Source organism: Cetorhinus maximus, chromosome 10, assembly GCF_964194155.1.
Source record: "Cetorhinus maximus chromosome 10, sCetMax3.hap1.1, whole genome shotgun sequence".
NCBI classification, from domain to species: domain Eukaryota; kingdom Metazoa; phylum Chordata; class Chondrichthyes; order Lamniformes; family Cetorhinidae; genus Cetorhinus; species Cetorhinus maximus.
Window position 1 is genome coordinate 22,645,715 of NC_135888.1, and position 25,888 is coordinate 22,671,602.

The 25,888-nt window shown below is 47.7% G+C and overlaps 1 protein-coding gene across 2 annotated transcripts in view; it reads right to left on the reverse strand.

Annotated features, from left to right (window-relative positions):
- Positions 1-25,888, reverse strand: part of lamc3 (laminin, gamma 3) — a 107,399-nt gene that overhangs the window by 28,219 nt on the left and 53,292 nt on the right. For both annotated transcript variants that reach the window (XR_013577742.1, XM_078550136.1), the window contains exons 10-22: positions 24,629-24,812; positions 21,676-21,788; positions 20,531-20,743; positions 16,068-16,256; positions 13,776-14,021; positions 11,850-12,003; positions 10,342-10,484; positions 9,404-9,582; positions 8,310-8,448; positions 6,972-7,174; positions 5,761-5,846; positions 2,411-2,545; positions 1,105-1,252 (exon numbers count right to left, since the gene is read on the reverse strand). Coding sequence is in view for 1 of the 2 variants with exons in the window: in XM_078550136.1 (XP_078406262.1) it covers positions 1,105-1,252; positions 2,411-2,545; positions 5,761-5,846; positions 6,972-7,174; positions 8,310-8,448; positions 9,404-9,582; positions 10,342-10,484; positions 11,850-12,003; positions 13,776-14,021; positions 16,068-16,256; positions 20,531-20,743; positions 21,676-21,788; positions 24,629-24,812 (2,132 nt within the window). In the remaining variant the exon portion in view is untranslated. The remainder of the gene's footprint in view (positions 1-1,104; positions 1,253-2,410; positions 2,546-5,760; positions 5,847-6,971; positions 7,175-8,309; positions 8,449-9,403; positions 9,583-10,341; positions 10,485-11,849; positions 12,004-13,775; positions 14,022-16,067; positions 16,257-20,530; positions 20,744-21,675; positions 21,789-24,628; positions 24,813-25,888) is intronic.

The window sequence follows — 25,888 nt, forward strand, 5'->3', positions numbered from 1 at the left end:
AGTTTAAGGAGGATACAACGTGGGAAGTCAGATTGCCGAGGGTTTCATATAATCTAAACTTGCAGAGCACTGAGTGGGGAAATAGGACTGACTTGATTGCTCTACAGAGAGCCAACATGTGCCGAAATGATTCTATGACTACTGGGATGGCTGACGGCCGGACAACTAGGGAATTAATTAATTCACTGGTGCCCAATTTAGATGCTTTTGGAGCGTTGTCACTGTTAGAATGTAGGGAACGCAGCAGGCAATTTGTGCACAGCAAGATCCCATTCCTGTTTGTGGGATCATGAGCGGATCATCTGTTTTTCGCTGTTGGTTGGGGGTTGGTTAGCTCAGTTGGCTGGACAGCTGGTCTGTGGTGCAGAGTGACGCCACCAGCGCAGGTTCAATTCCTGTACCGGCTAAGGTTATCCATGAAGGCCCCGCCTTCTCAACCTCGCCCCTTGCCTGAGGTGTGGTGACCCTCAGGTTAGACTCACCACCAGTCGTCACCATCTAATGAGAGAGCAGACTTATGACAATTTTCATTTCAAATACTGCCCAGAGCAGCATAGATAACTCCCCTGCTCTTCAGCATTGTGTCATAGGATCTTTCACATCCACCTGAAAGGAGCTATCATCTTATCTGAAAGATGGCACCTCCAACAGTGCAGCACTCTTTCCCTCAGTACTGCATTGGGACTGTTGCTTCAATAAGAAGATTCTGGAGGGGGTTTGAAGCACAACCTTCTGACTCCAAGGTAGGAGTGCTACCTACTGAGACACAACTGACAGCTCTGCGGACATCACACTCTGTACCAACCATCGACATATCGCAATCGAAGATCGTCTGAAGATGAAGAAAGCCTAATTAAAGGGAAAGGAGAAGAAAAGTCATTTCCTACTGTTTCTTCTCTAAACCTGCAGATACCCTGGCCTCTCCCACAAGAGGTGCTGCCAATGTAGAGGAAGTGCCAACAGTGACTGCAATTGGCCTCAGTGTACAAAAAGGAAGCAAAGGGACAGGCCAGTGTCAGTAACCATGATCCAGATCCAAGACCAGACTCATCAGTATCATCACAGGAGGTCTGCCAGTGTGAATAAAAGGGGCTACGCACAAACCTCAGGCTCCAGTTCTGTGTGGTTTTGAAGCAGAGTGATACCCGCCCCTTGAGCTTGTTGAACGGAGGTGTACAGCCTCTTCACTTCCTTCAACACCTCCTCCACCTCCTCCGCCAGCTCCTCCATTTTACTTTGCATCGTCTGTAATCTGTAAAAGGAAAAAGAGGCCTACCAGGAAAAAAAACTTGCATTTCTATAGCACCTTTCACCACCTCAAGACGTCCCAAAGTGCTTTCCAGCCAGTGAGTTACTTTTTGAGGTGCAGCCACTATTTTAATGTAGGAAATACAGCAACCGATTTGCGCACAGCAAGCTCCCGCTAACAGAAATGAGATAATGACCTGATCATCTGTTTTAGGTATTGGTTCATGGGTAGGAGCAGGAGGAGGCCATTCAGCCCCTCATGTCAGTGCCGCCATTCAATTAGATCATGACTGTTCTGAACCAGAACTCTATGTGTCCACCTTGGGATCTTTTACGCAACCCAAGAGGCAGATGGGGGCTTCAACTTAACGTCTCATCTGAAAGATGGCACCTCTGACAGCGCAGCACTCCCCCAGTACTGTACTGCGGTGCCAGCCCAGGCTGTGTGTTCAAGTGGGACTTGAACCAACCAGTTTCTGACTCAGAGGTAAGGGTGTTATACACTGAGCCATGTCTGATACCTAAGGGAACAGAGAGATTTTCATTTATTAAGTGTCCTCATCAGGTTCTCACAAACATCCCAAAGCACATTATGGGCTGCGTTACCTTTCAAGTGGAATCACTATTATTTTGTTGGGAACGGTTCGGTGAGTAACTCAATTTGTGTGTGGGGTTGGGAGTGCAAGAGTGGATTTGTGCTGAGTTAGCAGTGGATTTATCCGACTGCGTTTCGGATTCGCAAACCTGACGTCACTGCATCTGTGGCACGATGAACTCACCTGCAGCCAAGTCTGATTCTTGCCGATTCTCAGATGGAGACTGAGAACCTTATCATCATGTCAGTGCCACGAAGGATTAGGTCAATCCTCTGATCCCCAGAGGAACGCGGGGATCTGAAACTTCTCTAATCCTGGCCTCTCCTGGATGCCCCCCCATTTCCAATGCTGCACCACTGGTGGCCATGCCTTCAGCTGCCTGGGCCCCAACCTCTGGAATTCCCTCCACCTCTCCCTCCTGTTTAAGACGCTCTTTAAAATCCACGTCCTTCACCTCTTGCTCACCACTCCCCATGCCTCTGTTGGCGGGGTGTCCACTTTTGGGATCAGTGCCCCTGCGGGGGTGGTGGAGATCCCAGCAGGTGGGTTTTGGGGGGCTTACTCACCGATCCTCAGCCTCCGTGATGTTGTCGGCTATGGAGTCGTCCTCGATGATGCCTGACAGGATGAAATAACTCCGATTCGATGTGGCTAGGGCTTCTCTCACTATCGATTCAACCTCCATCGCGACTTTGGTCTGGCTGTACAACGAGAGAGAGGTGGGCGGGTAGTGAGAGAAAACAGGTGGACACAGGGCAGGAGGTCAGTGGTGAGTCAAACACATCAGGTTTTGGGTTGTGTTAACTTGAGTTATGTGGAGAGGCTGGAGAAGCCGGAATTTCTCCACTTAGAGCAGAGAAGGTTAAGGAGAGTGTTGATGGTAAAGCAAAATACTGCAGCTGCTGGAAATCTGAAATAAAAAACAGAAAAGGTGGGAAATACTCAGCAAGTCAGGCAGCATCTGTGGAGAGAGAAACAGGGTTAATGTTTTGAGTCCGTATGACTCTTCTTCAGAGCTGAGTCTGTGATAGGGTGGTGAGCAGAAGAGAGAAATAACAATTGGTTTCAAGACCAAAGGGAGCGGTGATGGGACAAGTGAAGAAACAAAAAATATGTCGAGAAAAGGTGCGAATGGCAGAGATTTAATAGAGGTGTTCAAAATAATGAGGGGTTTTGATAAAGTAAATTGAGAGAAAATGTTTCCAGTGGCAGGAGGGTCGGTAACTAGGGGGACATAGATTGAAGGTACTCAGCAAAAGAACCAGAGAGGGGGGGCGGGGAGATGAGAATCTTTTTGTGCATTGAGTTGTTGCGATCTGGAATGTGCTGCCTGAAAGGGTGATGGAAGCAGATTCAATAGGAACTTTCAAAGGAGAATTGCATAAATTCTGCAAAAGGGAAAATTTCCAGGGCTGGGGACAGAGAAAGGGGAGTGGGACTAAGTGGATAGCTCTTTCAAAGAGCCAGCACAGGCACTATGGGCTGAATGGCCTCTTTCTGTGCAGTATCAATCGACGATGTTAAACGGTCAATACTGAGCTGAAATATAGTGAAGTAAACCCGCCACTTTATAAATCACTGGGGCGACCACCACAGCTGGAACACTCTGTACAGTTCTGGTCGCCTCGGTATAGAGAGGATATCACAGTTATTGAAAGGATACAGAACAGAGCAAACAGAATGATTGAGGGGATTGGATTGTGAGGAGCGGTTGTGTACATTGGACACAGTTGTTTGGTAGTACAGAACTTAGAGTTTTACTCATCAGAACACTTCACAAGAATCGCAATATAAAGGGGCAAACATACAGTATAAATTGTTCTTTTCCCCCTTATATGGGTATTCTTGCAAAGTGTCTTGATGAGTGCACGACAAAAAGCTTCGACATGTCCCTTTTTTCAGCAATAAATTGGACACGTTCCCATTGGATAAGAGAAAGTTGAGAGGTGATGGGTTTGCTGTGTTGAGGGTTCAAAGGGAATGGAATAATGTCGAGATGACCAACTGTTTCACCTTGTCCAGAACCCGAGGTCACAGCCCGAGCTTGAAGGGGAGAGAATTTAAAACTAATCTGGGGAAGCAATATTTCAGTGCAGGAGTGGAACTGGCTCCCTTGGAAGGTGGTTGGAGCAATTAGTATTGATTCATTTAATACAAGTTATCATGCAGAAAATAGCATTTCGGGATCCAGTATGAGTAATCGGAGTGTAGCGTGGGTCAGGAGAAATCAGTGACTTTGGACCAGTGGTTCCCAGAGCTCTCCACCACTGGCATTTTCCTCACCTCATGTCTGGGTCTGTTGTCGACTCATTGATAGAGATGGATCACTGATTAGTCAACAACTCCATTATCATTGGATCATGGGGAGACCGGGATGGTGGAAGGTGAACCAGATGAAGCTCTGTCTAAGTCCAGCACCCTCTCTGCTCCTGTTGACACCAACAATGACCATCAGGGAAGGAGACTCTGATCTCTCCGGTCTCTCCTACACAGTGATGATCTTGGACATCCCCAGATGTCATGTGATTTCTTGGCCGAGGCAAAAAAAAACCCAGGACAATTTGCTAGGAAAAATGGAAAATTTCACTCTGACCCCCTTTTAAATGATCAAAACTAGTCCAGGGATCACTCTGACCCTGTTCAATATTATTGAAAATCTCTCTTTACTGCAAATCAAGCTCCAACCCAGTCAGAAGCAGACCAGCTCGAACACATTAACACTGTCCAAAGCACAAAATCACTTGCAGTATATGTTCGACTGCAGTCCCTGGAGTATGGGTGTTAAACCTAGACAGGGAATGTGTGATTTGATGAGATTGTACTCCAATACTGCACAGTGACTGAGGGGCAGAAGGGGTCAACCCTACAATTACTGCCTGCAATGTTAAAATAAACAACTGACACTTCTGATACAATACTGTAAAATAAACATCAGACACACGTGTTACTTATTAAGATTCTCACCTAAATAACCCCAAAATCGGGTCTTAATTAAAACGTAAGACTTGTATTTAGTGCTTTGCACAACCATGGGTGTCCCAAACCACTTTACTGCCAATGAAGTACTTTTTGAAGTGTAGTCACTGTTGTAATGTAAGAGATGTGGCAGCCAATTTACACACAGCAAGATCCCACAAACGGTAATGTGATCATGCCCAGATAATCTGCTTTTATGATGATGATTGAGGGATAACTACTTGCTAGGACACCGGGGAGAACTCCTCCAATCTTCCACGAAATGATGTTTGGGGATCTTTTACCAGTTGTGCTCATCTGGCGATGTTCAACCATCTCTGTATACCAGGCACATTTGCACTACACGTAGTGAACAGTTCAAATTGCAACAGTGCGATCGTGACTGTGGTCATAAATAAACATGCCTGTAATTCCAGTGCTGGCCACTTAGTGGCACCCCAAACACTGCTTTGAAATTCCCCTGTTGCTGCCTAGATTTCCTTTAGAACATGGGCACCCAAAATTGGCCTCAGTGCCCGGAGTTCAGGAGTGGACATTCAGGGATGGAAGGGGTTCCTGGTAACACCTTCTGGGAAACACACCTGTGCAAATACCCGAGGGTGGGGGGGCAGAGTTTGATTTCCATCGACTGGCATGAGACTGGCAAAGAAGATCTCCCGGCTTCATATCCAATATCTTGACCAAGTGGTCTCCCTAATGGGCACAATGCCAGGCTCCCAGCAGGTGGTAATCTGTCCCTAAGTGAAGATGGGGTTGAGGTTTGGGTTAAATCTCCAGGGAAGCTATTTCCTCTGGTGGGGGAAATGAGGGATCTGCGAAAGTGGGCCTCTTCCTTTTGCATTATAATTTGAACACAGCACAGCACTAACCGTGTCTATAATGAAACCTGTTGTTACAGAGAGCAGCAGCTCAGATCGAGCCAAACTTGCCAAGCGTTTACCTTTCTGCGAGAGTGCGGGACTCCTGAACCAACCTCGTCCAGTTCCGGGATTCATCAGTGGGAGGGTTATGGATCAGCCATGGTATCTATTTAACCAGAAGTAAATATCATCACAGCACTGTTAACACCGGACCCGACATATCAGTGCCCGAGATGCTGCTGGGGAGGACGGCAGAGACAGATTTAATCTCTCGCTATCTGTCACCCAGCGACAGCCTCGGAGTCGCAGACCCAGAGAGACACGAATTTACCAGTCTGACACTCTTTGATGTGATATTATTTTGAAACAATGAACAGCAGAAGAACGAAGTCACTCGGTACAGGAAAAAGGAATTAGTCCCTAGAATCCCTGGTCTGTGTCACTTTAGCTATATCGATTCAGGGCCACTGTGCCCTTCAAATCTTTCTTGTTGTGTGCAGCTTGTCCATCTGAACGTATGGTCCCTTCCCATGGCCACACACACGCCCCATAGCTTCATGAGCAGCTGGTGCGATACCTCCCACGTGTGCAGTTTACATGGAACATTGGTCAAGGCAGCAGTAAAGGAGTTAGAGTCTTCAGATGCACAGGGAAAGGAGGCAACAGATAAGGATTCTCCTCTTGCACACTAATGCGTGTGTGTGTGTGTGTGTGTGTGTGCGCATGTAAGTGCGGGTATGTGTGTGCATGTCAGTCTGTGACTGGACATTGTGTGTATGTGCCTATGTATGGGAGCATGAGTGACTGCACTCTGTATAAATGCACGAGTGCGAGATGGAGGAGTGAGTGCGAGATAGAGGGTGAATGAGAGGGGGAGGGGTGAAAAGGGGAGGAATGCGAGTGGGGGGAATGAAAGAGGGAGGGAGGTTGAGGGACAAGTAGAGGGGGGACAAGCGGAGGGAGGGGGGGGGGGACCAGGAGAGGGAGTAAAGGCACATAATTCATATGGAAAAGACTTAGGTTTGCCTGTGAAGCCTCCTGTAGTTGAATGGCCTGTCCAGGCATGCGTATGAAGAGCAGCCGCATGGGGCTGAGATCCTGGAGAGTAGCTGGCCCCATGGGTTTGAACTGGAACAACAGCCCAGAGAGAAAGAGAGGGGAAATAAAATTAACTCCACTTTTAAATCTTTTATCAACATAACAAACAGCAAAGCACAGTTTGTGAATGGGGGATGCAGTGGCCGAGTCAGGATAAACCTGGCTCCAAGGCCTGCTGATTGGTGAACTGTACCGTACTGTCCAAGGCCTCCCCGGCTGCCTCCAGCTCCCTGTGCGTGCTCTGCACAATCAGCTTGCTGATGGACACTATGTGACAGTGTTTCTCCTCGTTCCCCTCACAGTCCAGACTCCGACTGACATTGCTCAGTTTCTGTTCGATTCTGTCCAGAGTGATCTCCAGTTCACCCACAAGCTGCACAAACTGACCCTGGGGACCTGCAAATAAAGCAGCCCCTCCATTACTAACACTCAGTCCAGGCAGCCACCCTGACTCCCCTCATTCATTCAGCATTTAAATAACATCTTTAATGCAGTGAAACATCCCAAGTGAAACTTTACTGGGGCCATTATCAAAGTTCATTTGCCACTGAGCCACATAAAGTATCAGGGTGGATGATGAAAAGATTAGGCCAAGAGTTGGGTTTCAAAGAGAGTCTTAAAGGAAGAGAGAGGTGGAGAGGTTTAGAGAGGGAATTTCAGAGCTCGGGGCCCAGGGAACTGAAGGCACGGCCACCAATGGTGGAGCAATTAAAATCGGGGATGATCAAGAGGTTGGGATTGTCGGAGTTTAGACACCTCAGAGGGTTCTGGGGCTCGAGAATGTGCCAGAGATAGGGAGGTGCGAGGCCAGGGAGGGGTTTAAACAAACATGAGGATGAATGTTTTAATGAGAATGGGCAAAGCCATTATTTATTGCCCATCCCTAATTGCCCTTGAGAAGGTGGTGGTGAGCGGCCTTCTTGAACCGCTGCAGTCCCTGTGGTGTAGGTACACCCACGGTGCTGTTAGGGAGGGAGTTTCAGGATTTTGGTCCAGCAACAGTGAAGAAACGGTGACATATTTCCAAGTCAGGATGGTGTGTGACTTGGAGGGGAACTTCCAGATGGTGGTGTTCCCATCTGTCTGCTGCCCTGGTCTTTCTAGGTGGTAGAGTTCACAGGTTTGGAAGGTGCTGTTGAAGAAGCCTTGGTGATTTGCTGCAGTGCAGCCCGTAGATAGTACACACTGTGCGTCGGTGGTGGAAGGGATGTCTGGCTCTCACTTACCCCCCACCCAGGTCCTCACTCACCTCCGACCCCCACCCCCGCCAAGGCCCTCACTCACCCCCCCACGTCCTCACTCATCTCCCCGCCAAGGCCCTCACTCACCTCCCCACCCCACCCCCCCTCCCCAATGCCCTCACTCACCCCCTCCAATAGCTCCTCACTCACCCCCCCACGTCCTCACTCATCTCCCCGCCAAGGCCCTCACTCACCTCCCCACCCCACCCCCCCTCCCCAATGCCCTCACTCACCCCCTCCAACAGCTCCTCACTCACCCCCCCACCCTCCCCACAAAGGCCTTCGCTCACCTTGCATTGACTGGGCCTCCATGTCTCTGATGGCCGCCTGCAGGTGATTGGAGTAAAGCTGATACAACTGCTCAGGGTGCCTGTGGAATTTGTCCAGTTCCTCCTCCAGCTCCTTCATCCTCTGTTTCAGACGCTGCACCTGAGAAATGAGAGAGGGTGAGAGTGTGAGGACGCAGGGCAAGAGGAAACTCTAGCTCCTTGTCGCCCTCCCATCAAACACAAACAAGGGCCCTCATCCCCGAAGAGTAAATTCCCCCAGATCCTTCCACATGGAGAGGCAGAGCAGAGCTGTCCCACCAGCATTCTGTCCTAACAGATAAAGACCAGAAAGGAAAGCCAGAGTGAAGCCTTGAGATGCTAAGCCTTTATGGCCCAGGCTCCCTCTGTCCCTCCATGGGTTCTGGCCCTGACCTCAACCAAATCACTGGAACTGTGGGCACACATCCCACTGAGGTAGGTTTCAAGGAGTGTCTTAAAAAGTGCAGTTAGGTAGAGAAGGGTAAGAGGTTTAGGGAGGGTATTCCAGAGCTTAGGGCCCAGGTAGCTGCCAATGGTACAAACGGCCAGAATTGGAGAAGATATCTCAGAGGGTTGTGGGGCTGGAGGGAATTACAGAGATGGGGAGGGGTGAGGCCCTGGAGTGATTCGAAAAGAAGGATGTGAGTTTTAAAATCAAGGCGCTGCTTGACCGGGAGCCAGTGTAGGTCAGTGAGCACAGGGGGTGATGGGTGAAAGGGACCTGGCACAAGTAAGGACTTGGCACCAGAGTTTTGGATGATCGGATGGTTACAGAGGGTGCAAAATAGGAAGCTTGTCAGGAAAATACTGGAATAGTCAAGTCAGGAGGTAACTAAATCGTCGATGAAGGATTCAGCAGCTGATGAGCTGAGTTACAACAGCCTGGGCTGTTCCCTACAGCATTGACGCGCACCCAGAGTGGATATCATATCAAGTAAATGGCCCAGAGCCAGTTAATGGGTGTGGGAAAACTCTCAGGTTTCATTATAGGCCTCAATAGGCCATGAACCTCTTAATATCTGCAGCAGTTGTCCGTCGCTACTGGTAACCACATGAGTGGACAGGAAGTTCCTTACCTCGTCTTGGACCAAACCATAGCAGATTGGACACAGTTGGCAGTGAAATGTTGAGACCTCGTTGTAATAGTTTTCCTGACACTGCTCACACCTCCTTCCCACAAAGCCCTTCTTACAGAGGCAGGAGCCATTCTCCTGGCACTGCATATCCACGGATCCCAGCGGAGAGCAGTCACAGGCTGCAGGGCAGGAGAGAGGAAACAAGGGAAGCATTTAGCCAGCGGAAGATTCCATTCCAACACGGACCACAAGAGAGATCACACAAGCTGCGCTGATGTAGCTCCCTCCCCCCAACAGACATCACTCACCCCCTCCTACAGTCTGTCATCGAAGTCACAAGCAGTGTCCATGTAGGTTTTCAGAACAAAAACCGAAAAACAACACATGCTGAAATTCTGAGCTAAAACCCCAAAAATGCTGCAGATGCTGAAATTCTGAGATTTTAAACTAAAAATGCAGGAAATTCTCAGCAGGTCAAACAGCCTCAGTGGAGAGAGAAAATCAGATGGTTAATGTTCTGACACAAGGTCATCAACCTCAAAACATTAACTTTCCTTTCACCTCTCCACAGACGGGATGCATCAGTAACTGGTCTGCTTTTCTCAGGGAGGACGGTTTCGGGCTCAGTCCGAGTACTGCTCCACACGAAGACCCTGGATTTCACCCCATCGTTGCTGCCTGTGCAAAGTTTGCTAATCATTGGGCAGAGGTAAAAGGGGTTGTAACAGCCTGTGCCCACACTCCGGCCAATGAAATCAGCCATGGTCCTCTAGCTCCCAATCACTACGCAGTGAATCTCTGAATGTGGGGATCGGGCGCGATGCCCTACACAGTCAAACAGCCAGAAATCTCTCTGCATCTCGGCTCGGTCCTTGTGACCCTGTGAGTAGCGGAAGGGAGAAGATTAAATAAACTACACTGCAGGGCTCGCTCAGTACCTCGACAGCCCCTCTCAGAGAGGTCAAAGTAGCCCCGTTGGCATTTGTCACACGATCGCCCCTCAATGCCCGGCCGGCAGCTGCACTGCCCAGTCAGAGGTTGGCAGTAATTGTTCCGTGATCCCACAGGGTGGCAGGCACAGCTGGAATAAAAGCAGGAAAAGTAACAGAGGGAGGGAGATTGAATACAAACGCCAATAGAAAACTCAATCCAGCCCCACCACACTGACCAAGACAGTAACTGACACTCAATCCCACCCTCCTACTGACTCCCCGATCCCATCCTGACCCTCGATCCCATCCTGACCCTCGATCCCCCCTCAGGCTGACCCTCAATACCCCCACGGCGGTTGGAAAGTTAATATCTTTGGACATCGGGTAACGGAAAGCTCAGGTTTGTATATTCACCATGGTAAAATAATCTGCCAATAGTTGGCCGGGATTTGCTGGATGGTGTTACGTTAATGCTGCTGGTGACCTACATAAAAGAGAAGCTTTAATTGCCCGTGGTCACAGGTGAAGGACGGTTACTATGATGAATTATTGGACAACACCGAGCATGAGTCTCCCACCAGGAGCAGAGGAGAGGATGGTAAATGCTCCAGATGAGACAGAAAAACAAACACCAAAAACTTTGTCGAGGCTCGAGTTTCCCTCCTGGTTAAGTGATGGATCTGAGAATGGGACCTTCCTGATTCTGCAAAGGGGAATCAAGTATTTAAAGTAGGCAAGTGTTGTTACAGTTGTACAGGGCCTCAGTGAGACCACATGTGGAGTAATGTGTACAGTTTTGGTCTCCTTACTTAAGGAAGAACACAATTATATTAGAAGCAGTTCAGAGAAGGTTCACTTGACAGATACCTGGGATGGGGGGGTTATCTTATGAGGACAGGTTGGACAGGCTGGGTCTGTATCCATTAGAATAAAGAAGAATAAGAGATGATCTTATTGAAACATATAAGATCCTGAGGGGATTTGACAGGGTGGATGCTGAGAGGTTGTTTCCTCTTGTGGGAGAGGCTAGAACTAGGGGACACGGTTTAAGACTGAGATGAGAAATCTTTTTCTCTCACAGGGTCGTTAGTCTGTGGAATTCTCTTCCCCAGAGAGCAGAGGAGCCAGGGGCATTAAATATTTTTAATGTTGAGTTTGATAGATTCTTGACTAACAAGGGAGTCAAAGGGTATGGGGGGGTAGGCAGGAAAGTGGAGTTGAGATCGCAATCACATCAGCCATGATCTTATCGGATGGCAGGGCTGAATGGCCTACTCCTGCTCCCTATTCTGGTGTTCTTTGGCCGGGTTTTTCACCCCTTGTCTCAGCCACTATCCTGACCCCTCGATTGTCCTGTCCTGTTTGCTGCTATCAGCCTTCATAATCACTTCCCATTGTAAAGCTGCCCCCAATTCTGGATCTGGAGAGATGGTTCGATGGCTGCCGTGAGGACCAAACAAGCTGTTTACCAAAGAGCAACTGGCCTCCCAGTGACAGTCCTTCCTATTGGTTACCTGAGGCACCCCACTGCGGGCTGCAGGTTATAGTAGCCCGGCTCACATTGGCTGCAATCTCGGCCAGTCACGTGGGGCAGGCACTCACACTGGCCACTCCCAGGGTTGCAGGTCAGAACCTCATTGGTTGAACCAACCGGATCGCAGTTGCACGCTACAGAAAAAAGGAAACACAAGACAGATGCAGGTCCAGTGACTCACAGCAATAAACAGAGTTATCACATCGAACTTACAGCAGAAAAGCAGGCCATTCGGCCCAACCGGCTGTTAATACTCCACTGGAGCCTCCTCCCACCCCCTCCTTTGTCTCTCCCTCAGGTTTTATCCAGTTTCCCCTTAAACGTATCTATGCTATTTATCTCAACCATTCCCTTTGGCAGCAAGTTCCACATTCTCACCAACGTCTTTTTTTATTCATTCATGGGATGTGGATGTCATTGCATTTATGGCCCATCCCTAATCGCCCTTGCGCAGAGGGAATCTTTAAGGGCCAGCCAACCACATTGCTGTGGATCTGGAGTCACATGTAGGCCAGACCAGGTAAGGGAATAAGTGAACCAGATGGGTTTTTACAACAATCGACAATGGTTTCGTGGTCATCATTAGGCTTTTAATTCAAATTCCACCATCTGCCGTGGTGAAATTGAACCCAGGCCCCCAGAGCATTGCCCTGGGTCTCTGGATCACCAGTCCAGTGACCATACCACTACGCCATCTGGGTAAAGACGGTTCTCCTGAATTCCTGGCTGGATTTATTAGTGACTGGATTATAAGCCCTGACTTTTAGGCTCCTCCACAGGTGGAAATATTTTCTCTGCATAATTTAGGAATGTCAGAAGTACCTTGCCTGTGAAAACGTCTTTATAAGGTAATCAGAGATAGTTCGGGAACAGGTTGCTCTCTCATGCAATGAAAGCGGATTCACTAAATTCCTCGAATTGGTCCTGTTTTGGAATGGGGTGGGGATCACCTCGTACGAAAGGATAGGTACTGGACAGAACTAGAGTGACTCCCCCGGCCCGGATGCGCTCGGGCCCCCGGCCCGGACACGCTCGTGCCCCCGGCCCGGACGCGCTCGGGCCCCCGGCCCGGACGCGCTCGGGCCCCCAGCCTAGTTTCAATCATCAGGATGGAACAAAGAGAAAATTCCCAGATTGCTTTCCTCCCGCGACTAGCTTGGGTTTTTTTAAATCTGTTTTTTTCTCTCGTCTCTTCCAAGAAATTCCATGGTTTTGGATGGAGTGTGTAAATGCTGTGATGCAGAGGTGGGCATCAGGGACAGGCTGGATGGAACAGAGTAGGTGTGAGCAATGCCACAGGAGATCAGTGTGATCTCACTGAAACATGCTTAAGAAATGGTTATAGGGCTTGGCAGGGTAGATGCTGAGAGGTTGTTTCCACCCTGGTTGGAGAGTTTGGAACACAGGGTCACAGTTTCAGGATTAAGACTGAGATGAGGAGAAGTTTCTTCACTCAGACAGCTGGGAATTCTCTACCTCAGAGATCAGTGGATTCAATGAATACATTCCAAAGGGAAATTGATGGATTTTTTAGGCACTAAGGGAATCGAGGGGTATGGAGATCAGACAAGAAGACGGAATTGAACTTGAAGTTCCGCCATGACGTGTTGAATATCAGAGCAGACTGGAGGGGCTGAATGGCCCACTCCTGCTTTTTATGTTCTTAACATTGTCACATTTCAACCTCCGTAATTCAGTAACTTTCAAAAGATTAACAAAAGTACCGTATATGTTAAAAAGGTCCACATTAGTAAGGGTTCGATAATCGTTTTTCTCTCACACACAGATAACATACACTCACTGATGTCGCTTCACCAAGAACCTGACCTAACACCGTGCAGCTTTTGTAACTCGCTCCTACGCTTGCAGAACGTTCTAGTCCCCTTTGTGTAAACGTCTCACTCACGTTGGCACTTGTCGGATGGGTTGGCGGCCAGAGCGTTTCCATAGAAACCATCGTTACACCTATCGCAGTAATGGCCGACAGTGTGGTAGAAGCATTTCAGACACTCCCCCGTTCGCCGATCGCAGTTGCCCACGGCGTTGGGATCGGTATTCCCGTTACACTGGCACCGGCTGCACGGGCGGACGAACTGGTGAAGTCCCAATGGGTCGCCAAAGAAACCATCATCACACATTTCACAGCGCTTGCCTGGTGGAGGGAAGAGAGAGAGAGAGAGCGAGAGAGAGGGCAAGATCAGAAAACTGGCCAGAACATTAAACAAAAATCACAGAAACACTGACTGAGAAAGGTAGCCTTTTAAATGAGAATTTTCCAACATTTCATCCCAGAAACTTTAGGGATTTTACAGCCCAGCAAAAGGAGAAATCCCATGGGGTTTGCCAAATGTCCAGGAATATCCTGGCGTCTCCAGAAATTAAAGTTGATTTCCAGTATACTATGAACGTAGCTCTGGGGAGTAAATTCAAAGAGGTATTTAATTTTTTTGTTTTTTCACTTTATTTGGAACATAGGAACAGGAGAAGGCCATTCAGCCCCTCAAGCCTGTTCTGCCATTCACTTATATCATGGCTGATTGATATCTTAACTCCTTTTACCCGCCTTTGTTCTGTAACCCCTTAATATTGGTGAAACGCTGTTTATTACTTATCCTAAAAAATTGGAGATAGCTGGAAAATGGGCATTTGACTAACAGCCAAGAATCTGCCAATCAGGTTACAAAGATGTTACTAGTTTTCCAATTGGCTGTGGGAAGGAGGTTTAGTGTGTCAGGTGGCTGACGGTGGGGTGTGGTGGCAGCTGGGGGTGGAGGGGTTAGGATGGGGCAATTGGAGATGGGAAGTCCCTCTGGTCACCTTCCAGCTCTTCACCCTCTTGATTATCCACCAGGATTTTGGGAAGTTGGAGACAGGAGGAGGCCATTCAGCCCCTCAAGTCTGTTCCACCATTCAATTAGATTATGGCTGGTCTGTAACCTAATTTCATCCACTCACTTTAGTTCACACAAACTGTTGATCAATTTCTATCCGATAATGACTATATTCCAAAATCCATCATGAATCATTCAGTGTTTAAAAATAGAATCATGTATTATTATTTTTGAGGCAAATTTGTTTTCAGGGTGTGTGTGAGGCTGCAACCCTGCCCTGATGGAGGTGATGGAGCCCCGTTAACTGATTGTGGCAATGTCAGAGCCAAGCACATGGTCTGGCCCTTATAGACCAGAGCAGCTGAGGGTACGCACATGCCACTGCCTAAAGGACCAGGTGGCTTTCTACAGTGATATAGAGATGGAGACAGTGGCCCAGTGGTAATGTTGCTGTACTGGTAACCAGAGGCCCAGGCTAATGTTCAGGAAACATGGGTTCCAATCCCACCAAGGAATTTAAATTCATTTAATAAAATCTGGATTTGAAAGGTAGTCTCAGTAATGGTGACCAGGACAACTATCAATTGTCATTAAAATCCATCTGTTTCACTAATGCCCTTTAGGGAAGGAAATCTGCTGTCCTTACCTGGTCTGGCCTACATGTGACTTCAGATCCACAAGTAGTTGACCCTTAATTTCCCTCTGAAATGACCCAGCAAGCCATTCAGTTCAAGGGCAATTAGGGATGGGCAACAAATGGCTTGCCTGCGCCACTCACATCCCATGAAAGAATTAAAAAATAAATCAAGGTATTCCTTTTGCTGACCAGATTTCGTAACTTGCTGCTGTGGAATTTAAAGCCCTGGCCTCTATAAGTTGCTAGTCTGGTTCCATAACCACTGCACCCAATTTTGCCTCCTCCATATCTGGATGAGTTCCAGTCTCCTGATGACCAGGAAGGTGAAGAGGGGAAGGGCCCACACCCAATACCCAGCACATTTAGCAATCCTTCTCATCTGAGCCACAGTGACTGCCAATAGGCTATTCAACAGTGTGAGGCTTCTCCAAGACAGGCCAAAACCAGATGCCGACCTTTCCAATTGCGTGTTGGGGGTGAGGGGGAATGAGGAGGTTCTGAATGGGAGCTCTGGCTAATTATTATCTCCCTTTCTCAAGCACAGGCAACACTGATGGAAATTGTTCCTTTTCAACCATTCAGCCCAGCAAACAACATCCAATACAGCCCAGATGGGGAAGGGACCCTCGGAACTTGCTGCTCTGTGTCATTCAGCACTTGGCAGGTAACCACAGGAAATTGTAATGCAACCCATCTGGCGCTGAAGTCAAGCCACGAGGCAGTTGTTTACCTGTCTGTCCTTCAGGACAGTCTGTGCAGATCACTTCTTTTGTCACTTCCACCACGGTGCAGTTAGACTGACCGGGGCACGGGCAAGGCTTGCAATCGTTGTACCTGCCCCGGAATGGGTTGCCATAGTAACCGCTCGCACAGTACTCACAGGAGGGCCCGTTGGTGTTGTGCACACACTGGCAAATGCCTATGAGTTAAAAGACATCCAGCTTAACAGGAAGAAGAGACAAGGCAGAGGGTCCACGGCTCACGTTCAAAACTCCAGAGGCTTGATGTTAGTGAAGCAAGCAAAACCTTGGGAAAACGCTCATTCTCAAAAGGTGTTAAATAATTACTGATAAATCACAAATAGATATCATCATGCAGCAGTCTGTAGGAATCTCATCATGTCCCTCACACTCCAGTTGTCCTGGATGCAAATTGCTCAGCCACATTTAAAACGTGTTGAAAAAGCAAGAAAAGCAGTAAATTCCTCACAGCTTCTTCTGCCCTTTAACTTTCCTGAAACAATTAACCTCTAATTGACCAGAAGATCTACCTGAGCAATTAACCTCTAATTGACTGGAGGATCTACCTGAGCAATTGCCTGTGATGAGTGGTGTACCGCAGGAATCAGTACTGGGACTCATGCTGTTTGTATTGTACATTAATGATTTAGACATGAATATAGGAGGTATTATCAGTAACTTTGCAGATGACACAAAAATTGGTGGTGCCGTAAAAAGTGAGGAGGAAAGCCTTAGATTACAGGGCGATATAGGTGGGCTGGTAAGATGCGCAGAGCAGTGGCAAATGGAATTTAACGCTGAGAATTGAGAGGCGATGCATTTTTGGAGGACTAACACGACATGGGAATACACAATGAATGGTAGGACCCTAGGAAGTACAGAGGATCAGAGGGACCTTGGTGTATATGTCCATAGATCCCTGAAGGCAGCAGTACAGGTAGATAAGGTGGTTAAGAAGGCACATGGGATACCTGCCTTTATTAGTTGAGGCATAGAATGAGGCATTGAATACAAGAGCAGGGAGGTTATGTTGGAGCTGTATAAAATGCTAGTTAGGCCACAGCTGGAGTGCTGTGTGCAGTGCTGGTCACCACACTAGTACAGTCACATCCTTCCTATAGAGAAGGCGCAGAGGAGATTCACCAGGAGGTTGCCTGGACTGGAGCGTTTCAGCTATGAAGGCAGACTGGATAGGCTAGGATTGTTTTCCTTAGAGCACGGAAGGCTGAGGGGGGACCTGATAGAGCTATACAAAATTATAAGGGGTATAGATAGGGTAGATAGAAAGAAACTTTTCCCATTAGCAGAGATGTCAATAACCAGGGGGCATAGATTTAATGTAAGGGGCAGGGGGTTTAGATGGGATTTGAGGGAAACTTTTTTCACCCAGAGGGTGGTTGGAATCTGCCTGAGGGGGCGCTAGAGGCAGGAACCCTCACAACATTTAAGAAATATTTAGATGAGTACTTGAAATGCCAAAGCATACAGGGCTATGGGCCAAGTGCTGGAAAATGGGATTAAAATAGATAGGTGCTTGATGGCTGGCATAGATAGTATGGGCTTCAGGGCCTATTTCTGTGCTATATAACTCTATGACTTGACTGGAGGATCTACCTGAGCAATTAACTTCAAATTAACAGAAGACTACCTGAGTCATTAGCCTCTAATTGACCAGAGAATCTACTTGAGCAATTAACCTCTAATTGACCAGAGGATCTATCTGAGCAATTAACCTCTAATTGACCAGACGATCTATCTGAGCCATTAACTTCTAATTGACCTGAGGTTCTGCCCAAAAGCAATTAATCTCTAATTGACCTGATGATCAGTTAAGAACAATTAACCTCTAATTGGCCTGAAGGCCTCCCTAAGAACAATTAGTCTTACCTCAGCAAGGCACAGGAACGACACCCTATGGCTTTAAGGGGATGCAGCAGGTATCATGGTGCTGCAGTGTTTTAATGTGCAGTGCGTTGCAAAGCACTGGAAAGAGCATTTGTCCAAAATGCCAGGAGCAGCTTCTTGAAAACTCACTTGTTTTACAAAGAAAATTATTAGTTTCTCACAAACTCTTCCAAATATACTTTCCTCGTAACGAACAAGGACCTTCAGTTTGATACTTCACTGAACAGTGGGACCTGCAACCCATTACAAGATGAAAGGCTGTTGCTGCGTAAAGTTATTAGAGAAGTTCCACTTTACAGCTGCATTTGACCTTAGAATAAATAAGTTGCGGAAAAATGTGGTTCCAGTGCAACTAGATAACTGTTTGCATGCACTGAGTGTGATGGATGGAGTGCAGTGGCGGGGGGGAATCATGTTGAGCTTGGAGCATGTAATGAGGAGTGGGGCTGTGTTGGAGCTGCAGCCACAGGTGGCTAGACAGATTCAGCAAATAACAACCGCAACTATGCCACAGACTGACATGAGAGCAGGGAAAATTGGTTCAAAAGACCATAATCCCCTCCAGCACCACTCAGAAACATCAGGGAACACCTGGGTGCTGGGCTGGACTCCCTGACCACTTGCACTTCCCTCTGTCATCTTGCTCCCTCCTGCCACCATTCGGTGTATAGGTTAGCACCCACCTCAGTTCCCTTGTCACCGACTGCCCACTCTCCAGCCAGCAGCGGCTCGTGGGTTTGATGTCGAGCCTCGGGAAGCACTGCTGCACCTCCCCCGATCCACATTCAGAGAAGGTACCATTGTGCTTTGCAACCTGTGGTGGCCCTTTAAGGACACTGGTCAGGCCTCATATGGAACTGCCTTGGGCTGCGCTCAGGGAAAACCAAATTGGCAAAGGGGGCATCAAACAGGTGTTAGGACCCGCAACCCCCACCACCAGCTATTTGCAATTCTTGTTTCAGGCATAGGCCCAGAATACTGCTTTTGATAGCTAAATCAGTATGGCATTCCTGACACAGGACGCACACACACGCAGGCCACACACCATTTTGGGTGATTCGGCACTCAGCTTAACTTTAGTAAAACTGGCATCGCCTCAACAGCTTCTCTGTCCTTGATGGTTTAAATTGTAACAATAGTTACAATGAGAAACTTGGAGAAATAGGTCGATATTTACTGGCGCAGGTTAAAGTGGGGAAATCAGGACAAAGGGTCATAGCTTCCGTGGCCTGGCAATCACAGTTGAATTGCCACCCTGCTCCTAGTTACTTACCTGGAAATGAAGGCATACCTTTCACGTCCGACCTACAGGCTCAACCAGGTGAGAAAGGTGCACTGCAGCTGGTTCCCGAGGCCTCATATCGCGTGCAGGAGAGTCAAGGGAAGGGAAGCCACACCTTTTTTACAGCACTAGTTGCTGTAAAGCAGATAAGTTTAAAGGTCCCAGCCACTCTGAATAGCCAGGGAGAAGGTTAAGTGTGTAAGGTAAGTGGGTCGGATGGGGTGAGGGGGGTGGGTTCAATGGTCAGTTGGGGAGGGGTTGGATGGTCAGTTTTGGGGAGTCAGGTGGGCAGTTGGGGGGGTTGAGTGGTCAATGGGGGGGGGGGGGTCGGTTGGTCTGTGGGGGGCAGTTGGGTGCTTGGTTAGGGGGGGAGGTGGGATGGTTAGTGGGGGTGGGTTGGGTCGTCATTTGGGTGGGGGGAGATTGGTCAGTCGTGGGGGAGGTGTAATGGTTAGTGGGGGCGGGTTGGGTGGTCATGGGGGGGAGGTTGGGTGATCGATGAGGTGGGTGGTCAGTGAGGGTAGTTAAAGGGTGGGAGGGTAGTCTGGGAGGGGTTCCGTTGGGAGGGAAGTCAGGGGTTGGGGAGGGGAGTTAGGAGTGGTTTTAATTCTTCTAACTTTTCCCGGGTAACTATTCCTGCAAGACTGTCGGAATCATCTGAAGACTGCGATTTAAATTGGAGCATCAGATGGTTCCCAGTGCAGGGCAACAGAAGGGGGGGGCAGTACATCATTTGGAGATTCCGCACCCCCTCCTCCCCCGCCCTGTTTACGACGCTCCGGAAACCGGACATTAGGGGCCAATGTGTCTACAATTAGGGAATGTGGGAAACAAGGCAGCTAATTTGAGCACAGCAAGATCCCACAGGCAGCAATGAGCAATTTGCCAGATCATCTGTTTTTTTTTCCTCAGCGATTTGATTGAGGGATAAATATTGGCCCAGGACATCGGGGAGAAGTCCCCCACTCTCCCTTGGAATAGTGCCATGGAATCTCTACCCAAGACAGCAGGTGGACTCTCGGATTAACTTCTCACCCGAAAAGTGGCACCTCCTACAGTGCAGCACTCCCTCAGGCTGCACCAGGACCGTCAGCCTGTTTAAGTCCCAACAGCTCAAGATAAATATCATAAAGGGTACAAGGGAAAAGCCATGGGGTCGGAGTTGATAACCCCAGTGGTATTGTGTGGTTCCAAGAGATAGTGAGGGTGGCAGAGAGACCAAAATGGAAGCATGGATCACTGAACTTAAAGACATTAGATACAGACCTGAGTCAGGATCGCAGGTTCCGTGTTGATTACAGGTACAGGGGACGCAGCGAGTCAGCGGCCCACCAGAGGGGATTTCTCGCTTGTAGCCCGGGGCACAGGACTCACAGAACTGTCCGATATAGCCTTCAGGACACATGCATTCCTCCACCCAGGCTGCAGGGGGTGACAGGCCGGCCTGGGCCGTAACCATGGTAACCTCCGTGAGGTGGACTGCAGCAGAGAGCAGAAAACACAGAAAGAAATCAGAGGTTTAGTGACGCAGCACAGATTAAAAAGAAAATAATGCCCGGCATTTATATAGCACATCGGGCATCGCAAAGTGTTTAACAACCAATTAAATACTTTAGACATGTTGTGAATGTTGTGTTATAGGTAACACGGCAGCCAATTGCGCACAGTGAGCTCCTGCAGACAGCGTTAACTGATAATTAGTTATGGTTTTGACTGAGGGATAATCATTGGCCAGGACACTGGGGATAATTCCCCCAGCTCTTCTTCAATAAGGGGCCAAGAGATCTTTTATATTCTCCTGTGAGGGCAGTCAGCACCTTGGTTAAACGTCTCATTGGAGAGACAGCATCTCCGACAGTGCAGTCAGCCTTGATTTCTGTGCTGGAGTGGGATTTGAACCCAGAACTTTCTAACCCAGAGGCAAGAGTGCCCCCTGCTGAGCCAAGTAATATGAAACTAAGGTTTTTTCACAGAGCAAGTGATTAAGGTCTGGAATGCGCTGCCTGAGAGTGTGGTGCAGGCAGGTTCATTGTATTCAAAAGAGAATTAGACTGTAATCTGAAAAGGAAGAACGTGCAGGGTTTCAGGGAGAAGACGGGGGAACTGCACTAAGTGAGTTGCTCATTCGGAGATCCTGTGCAGACATGATGGGCCAAATGGTCTCCTTCTGCAAAGTAACAATTCTGTACTCCTAGCTGGTCTCTCACATTCATTCTACAACATACAGGAGGGTGGCGAATTCACACCTGGGTCTGATTTGCAGAGCTCTGTGCAATGGGGTGCTGCCCACATTACCTGAGTGTTAAGGTTATTTACAATCCATCTACACGAACACAGACACACACACACATGGACGTGAAGAGACACAGGATGAGAGACGGAAATCCCCACTCGGGGTGAAGGTCACTTACAAGGGAAGCCCCCTCTGCTGCCCAGCTTCACGGCGGTGAGACTGGAGAGGAGCTGCTGAAACTGGAAACTGGACAAGGCTGGAGTTTTGATCCCATCCTCTGCTTCATGCAGTCTGCAAAGGAGGAAACACACACAGTCATTTAAATAACGTGACTATCAACATCCTGGGGGTTACCATTGACCAGAAATTGAACTGAACTAGCCATATAGATACAGCAGTTACAAGAGCAGCTCAGAGGCTGGGAGTTCGGCAGCGAGTAACTCATCTCCTGGCCCGCGAAACCCTGTCCATCATCTACAAGGCATAAGTCAGGAGTATGATGGAATACTCCCCACTTGCCCAGATGTGTGCAGCTCCCACAACATTTAAGAAGCTTGACACCATCCAGGACAAAGCAGCCCGCTTGATTGGCACCACATCCACAAACATTCACTCCCTCCACCACCAACACACAGTAGCAGCAGTGTGTACCATCTACAAGATGCACTGCAGGAATTCACCAAGGCTCCTTAGGCAGCACCTTCCAAACCCACAACCGCTACCATCTAGAAGGACAAGGGCAGAAGATAGATGGGAACACCACCACCTGGAAGTTCCCCTCCAAGTCACTCACCATCCTGACTTGGAAATATATCGCCGTTCCTTCACTGTCGCTGGATCGCAATCCTGGAACTCCCTCCCTAACAGCACTGTGGGTGTACCTACACCACATGGACTGCAGCGGTTCCAGAAGGCAGCTCACCACCACCCTCTCAAGGGCAATTAGGGATAAGCCAATAAATGCTGGCCCAGCCAGCGACTCTTACATCCCGTAAATGAATAAAAAATACCTCAAAGTTATGAAACAATTGACCCATTTGTGCAGAGATGTCCTCAGGTCATCCAATTATTTCTGAAATGATTCCAGCGTTTTCACCTCCCCTCCCATCACACCGAAAATTCTTAAGGGGCTTGACAGAGTAAATGCTGAGAAAATGTTCCCCCTGCCGCCTGGAGAATCGAGAACATGGAGACAGTCTCAGAATAAAGGGGTCGGCAATTTAAGAGTTTAAGAGAGTTGTAGCCTTTAGAATTCCCTACCCCCAAGAGCTGTGGATTCTCAGACATTGAGTAGATTCAAGTGTCATGAAGCTATTAATGTATATATTATTAGAAAATATTTTTCTTTTAAAATAGAGGTTTAGTCTGTGGGTGTGTCTTAATTCGATTAAAGCCAGCTAGTCTGGGTGTTTTAATGTGTACTAGTTTTGATATGGAAGAGAGGTAGAGTGCATTTGCATTTTTTGAAAAAAGCATTCGAGAAGTGGGGTGAAAACTGACACCTGTCTAGCAGATACCAAGCAATATGTTTATATTGCTAACAAAATTGGTACTATGAAAGGGGTTTTATTGTGAGAAGAGGCTGATGATACAATGAGAATTTACATTCAGTGGGCAGTGGTAGGTATAACTTCAGCAGTTTTCGGGTATGTGGAGCAGAGGCAATGTGAGATCAAAAGGCAGCTGTAAGCCTCCAACTGTCTTCAGAGGACCCAAAGTGAAAAGAAACTCATTTTGAATTCGTTTCTCTTAAGCTCTGAATAAGGGTCATATGGACTCAAAACATTAACTCTGTTTCTCTCTCCATAGACCCTCCTTATGATCACTGTTACATTATACAGGGATGGCTCAACAAGTTTGTGTCACCAAATAATCAGAAGGACAAAGAACAAGAGCCCAATGTCCTAATATGGAAGATCCCCAAGCTGTAAACATCCACCCTCTATGGCCAATAAGGGGGGTGCATCAACTCAGATGGTTGGTGGGGGGGGGGCGGGGGGGGGGAGCGCGGAGGATGGCAGTGAGGTGAGGTCAAGCGACATGACTCAGCCATCCCCTGTTGCCCAAGGGAAGACAGCCTGGCTTGGAGCAGCTCCAACATGGAGAAAAGGAGAGACTTAGAGAAGTTGGGATTGTTTTCCTTGGAGTAGGGGAGGTTAAGGGGAGATTTAATGGAGGCATTCAAAATCAGGACGGGATTTTGATAGAGTAAATAGGGAGAAATTGTTTCTAGTGGCAGGAGGGTCAGTAGCCAGAGGGCACAGGTTGAAGAGAATTGGTAAAAGAACCAGAGAGAAGATGATGAGAATTTTTTTGGATCTTTTTCAAAGAGCTGGCATAAGCACGATGGGCCAAGTGGCCTCCTTCTGTGCTGTATAATTCTATAATAGACATCAGTAAAAATGCTCTTACTTCTAGAAGCCAAACTTACAATGCATCGTTTAAACAAGTGAAGATGGCACTCAGTAGAGCACATATCACCACCACGCTGTGTTAACTCAGTGTTATTACTATTATGCAGCTCTTCCTTGAGGTTTTTTCCTGCCTGGTTGATGGTCTGTAACTACAAAACTTAAATCTTTTTATTAAGAGCTTCCATCTCACTGAGGAGGTTGCAGGGGGCAATCCATATCTAACAACCTGCTCTGAAAACTCTGCTCACATTTTGACAGTTGTGACAAATTCAACCACAGCAGCTGAGAGCATCCAGAACATTCTAAAACAATCAACAACTTTCCAAATAAAACAACCCACAACATTCTAAAAGACCGTAAATTCACCCTCTCTCTCTCTCAATGTTAACGGATCCTTTCAAAAATTCCAGGATCCAGATCCAGAGCTACATCCTTGCCAAAAATTAATCTGTTCTTCTTTGAGCCATACCTTATCTGTGTATCAAGTTTTGTTCAAATCCATCAAGTAGTTTTTGAGATATGTTGTTTACGGACGGACAGGTGAAAACATTACCATCGCCCACCTTCAGGGACAGAGGTAATAAATCTCTTAAATAATCAATTAAGAATTCCAATAAATCTCAAAACTGTTAAATTAAATTAAATCCCCCCCAACATTAAGTCGCAGGTCCCATCATTGGGAGCTCAAACTATTGAAAGGATTCACTTGCGACTCACGTGAAGATAATGGCCTGTTCCCAGGGAGATGAATCGTTCTGCACGTGTGGAGAAACAGAAGCAGAGACATGGACTCCAGAACCTTCCAGAATCAGGTTGAAGGACAGCAATTCCTCACTTTCCACATGGAGAATGAAGGAGAGGTTCTGCCCATAGCTGAGAAGTTGGTTTCCGAGGAACTTTGCTGAAACAGGAGGCAACGATAAAAGTCATTGAAGTGGGCTATTGAAACCAAAATGGCGGGGATAGGGAGTGATTGTTTTGGATCAGTGGAAACTTCCCCCAACTAAATATCGCCCTCAGTTCTCACCAAAAAGTCCATTCGCGAGCCACCGATTTCATCCCTTTTCCAGGCAACTGCCTGAGGCTGAATCAGACTGTTCAAAACCTTGGCATCATATCTGACTCTGAGAAATGCTTGCAACCTCATATTCACAGCATCACTAAGACTGCCTATTTCCAGATCTAACAGTGCCTGACTCTGCCTCAGCTAGGGTCAGCTCATCTGCTGCCAAGACCACCCTTCATGCCTTTGTTACCACTACACTCCACTATTCTAACACCCTCCCATGGCCAGCTCCCATCTTCCACCCAATATCAACTTGAGTTCATCGAAAACTCTGCTGCCTGTGTCCTAACTTGCACCAAGTCCCGTCCTCCGATCATCTCTCTGCTCGCCGACTTATACTGACCCCAAGTCAAGCAACATCTTGATTTTAAAACCCTCATTCTTTTTTCAAATTTCCCCATGGCCTCATTCCTCCCTGTTTCAATAATCTCCTCCAACTCTCAGATTTTTGAGATCCTCCAATCCTATAACAGACATCAGTAAAAATGCTCTTATGTCTAGAAGCCAAAATTACAATGCATCATTTAAACGAGTGAAGTGGGCACTCAGTAGAGCGCATATCCCCACCACGCTGTGTTAATTCAACGCGCCTTAATCCTCCTGTGCCTCCCTGATTTTAATCCCCCCACCACTGGCGGCTGTCCCTTCATCTGCCAGTTCCCTAAGCTCTGGAATTCTCTCCCTAAACCTCTCCACCTCACTTTCCTCCATTAAGGCACTCCTTTAAAACCTACATCTTTGACTACGCTTTTGATCACCTATCCTAATATCTCCTTACGTTGCTCAGTATCAACTTTTTGTCAGATTATGCTCCTGTGCAGCACCCTTGGGACATTTTACTACGTTAAAGATGCCACATAAATGTAAGTTGTTGTTGTATTGTCTGAGCTATCATCTTCAAGTAATAAATT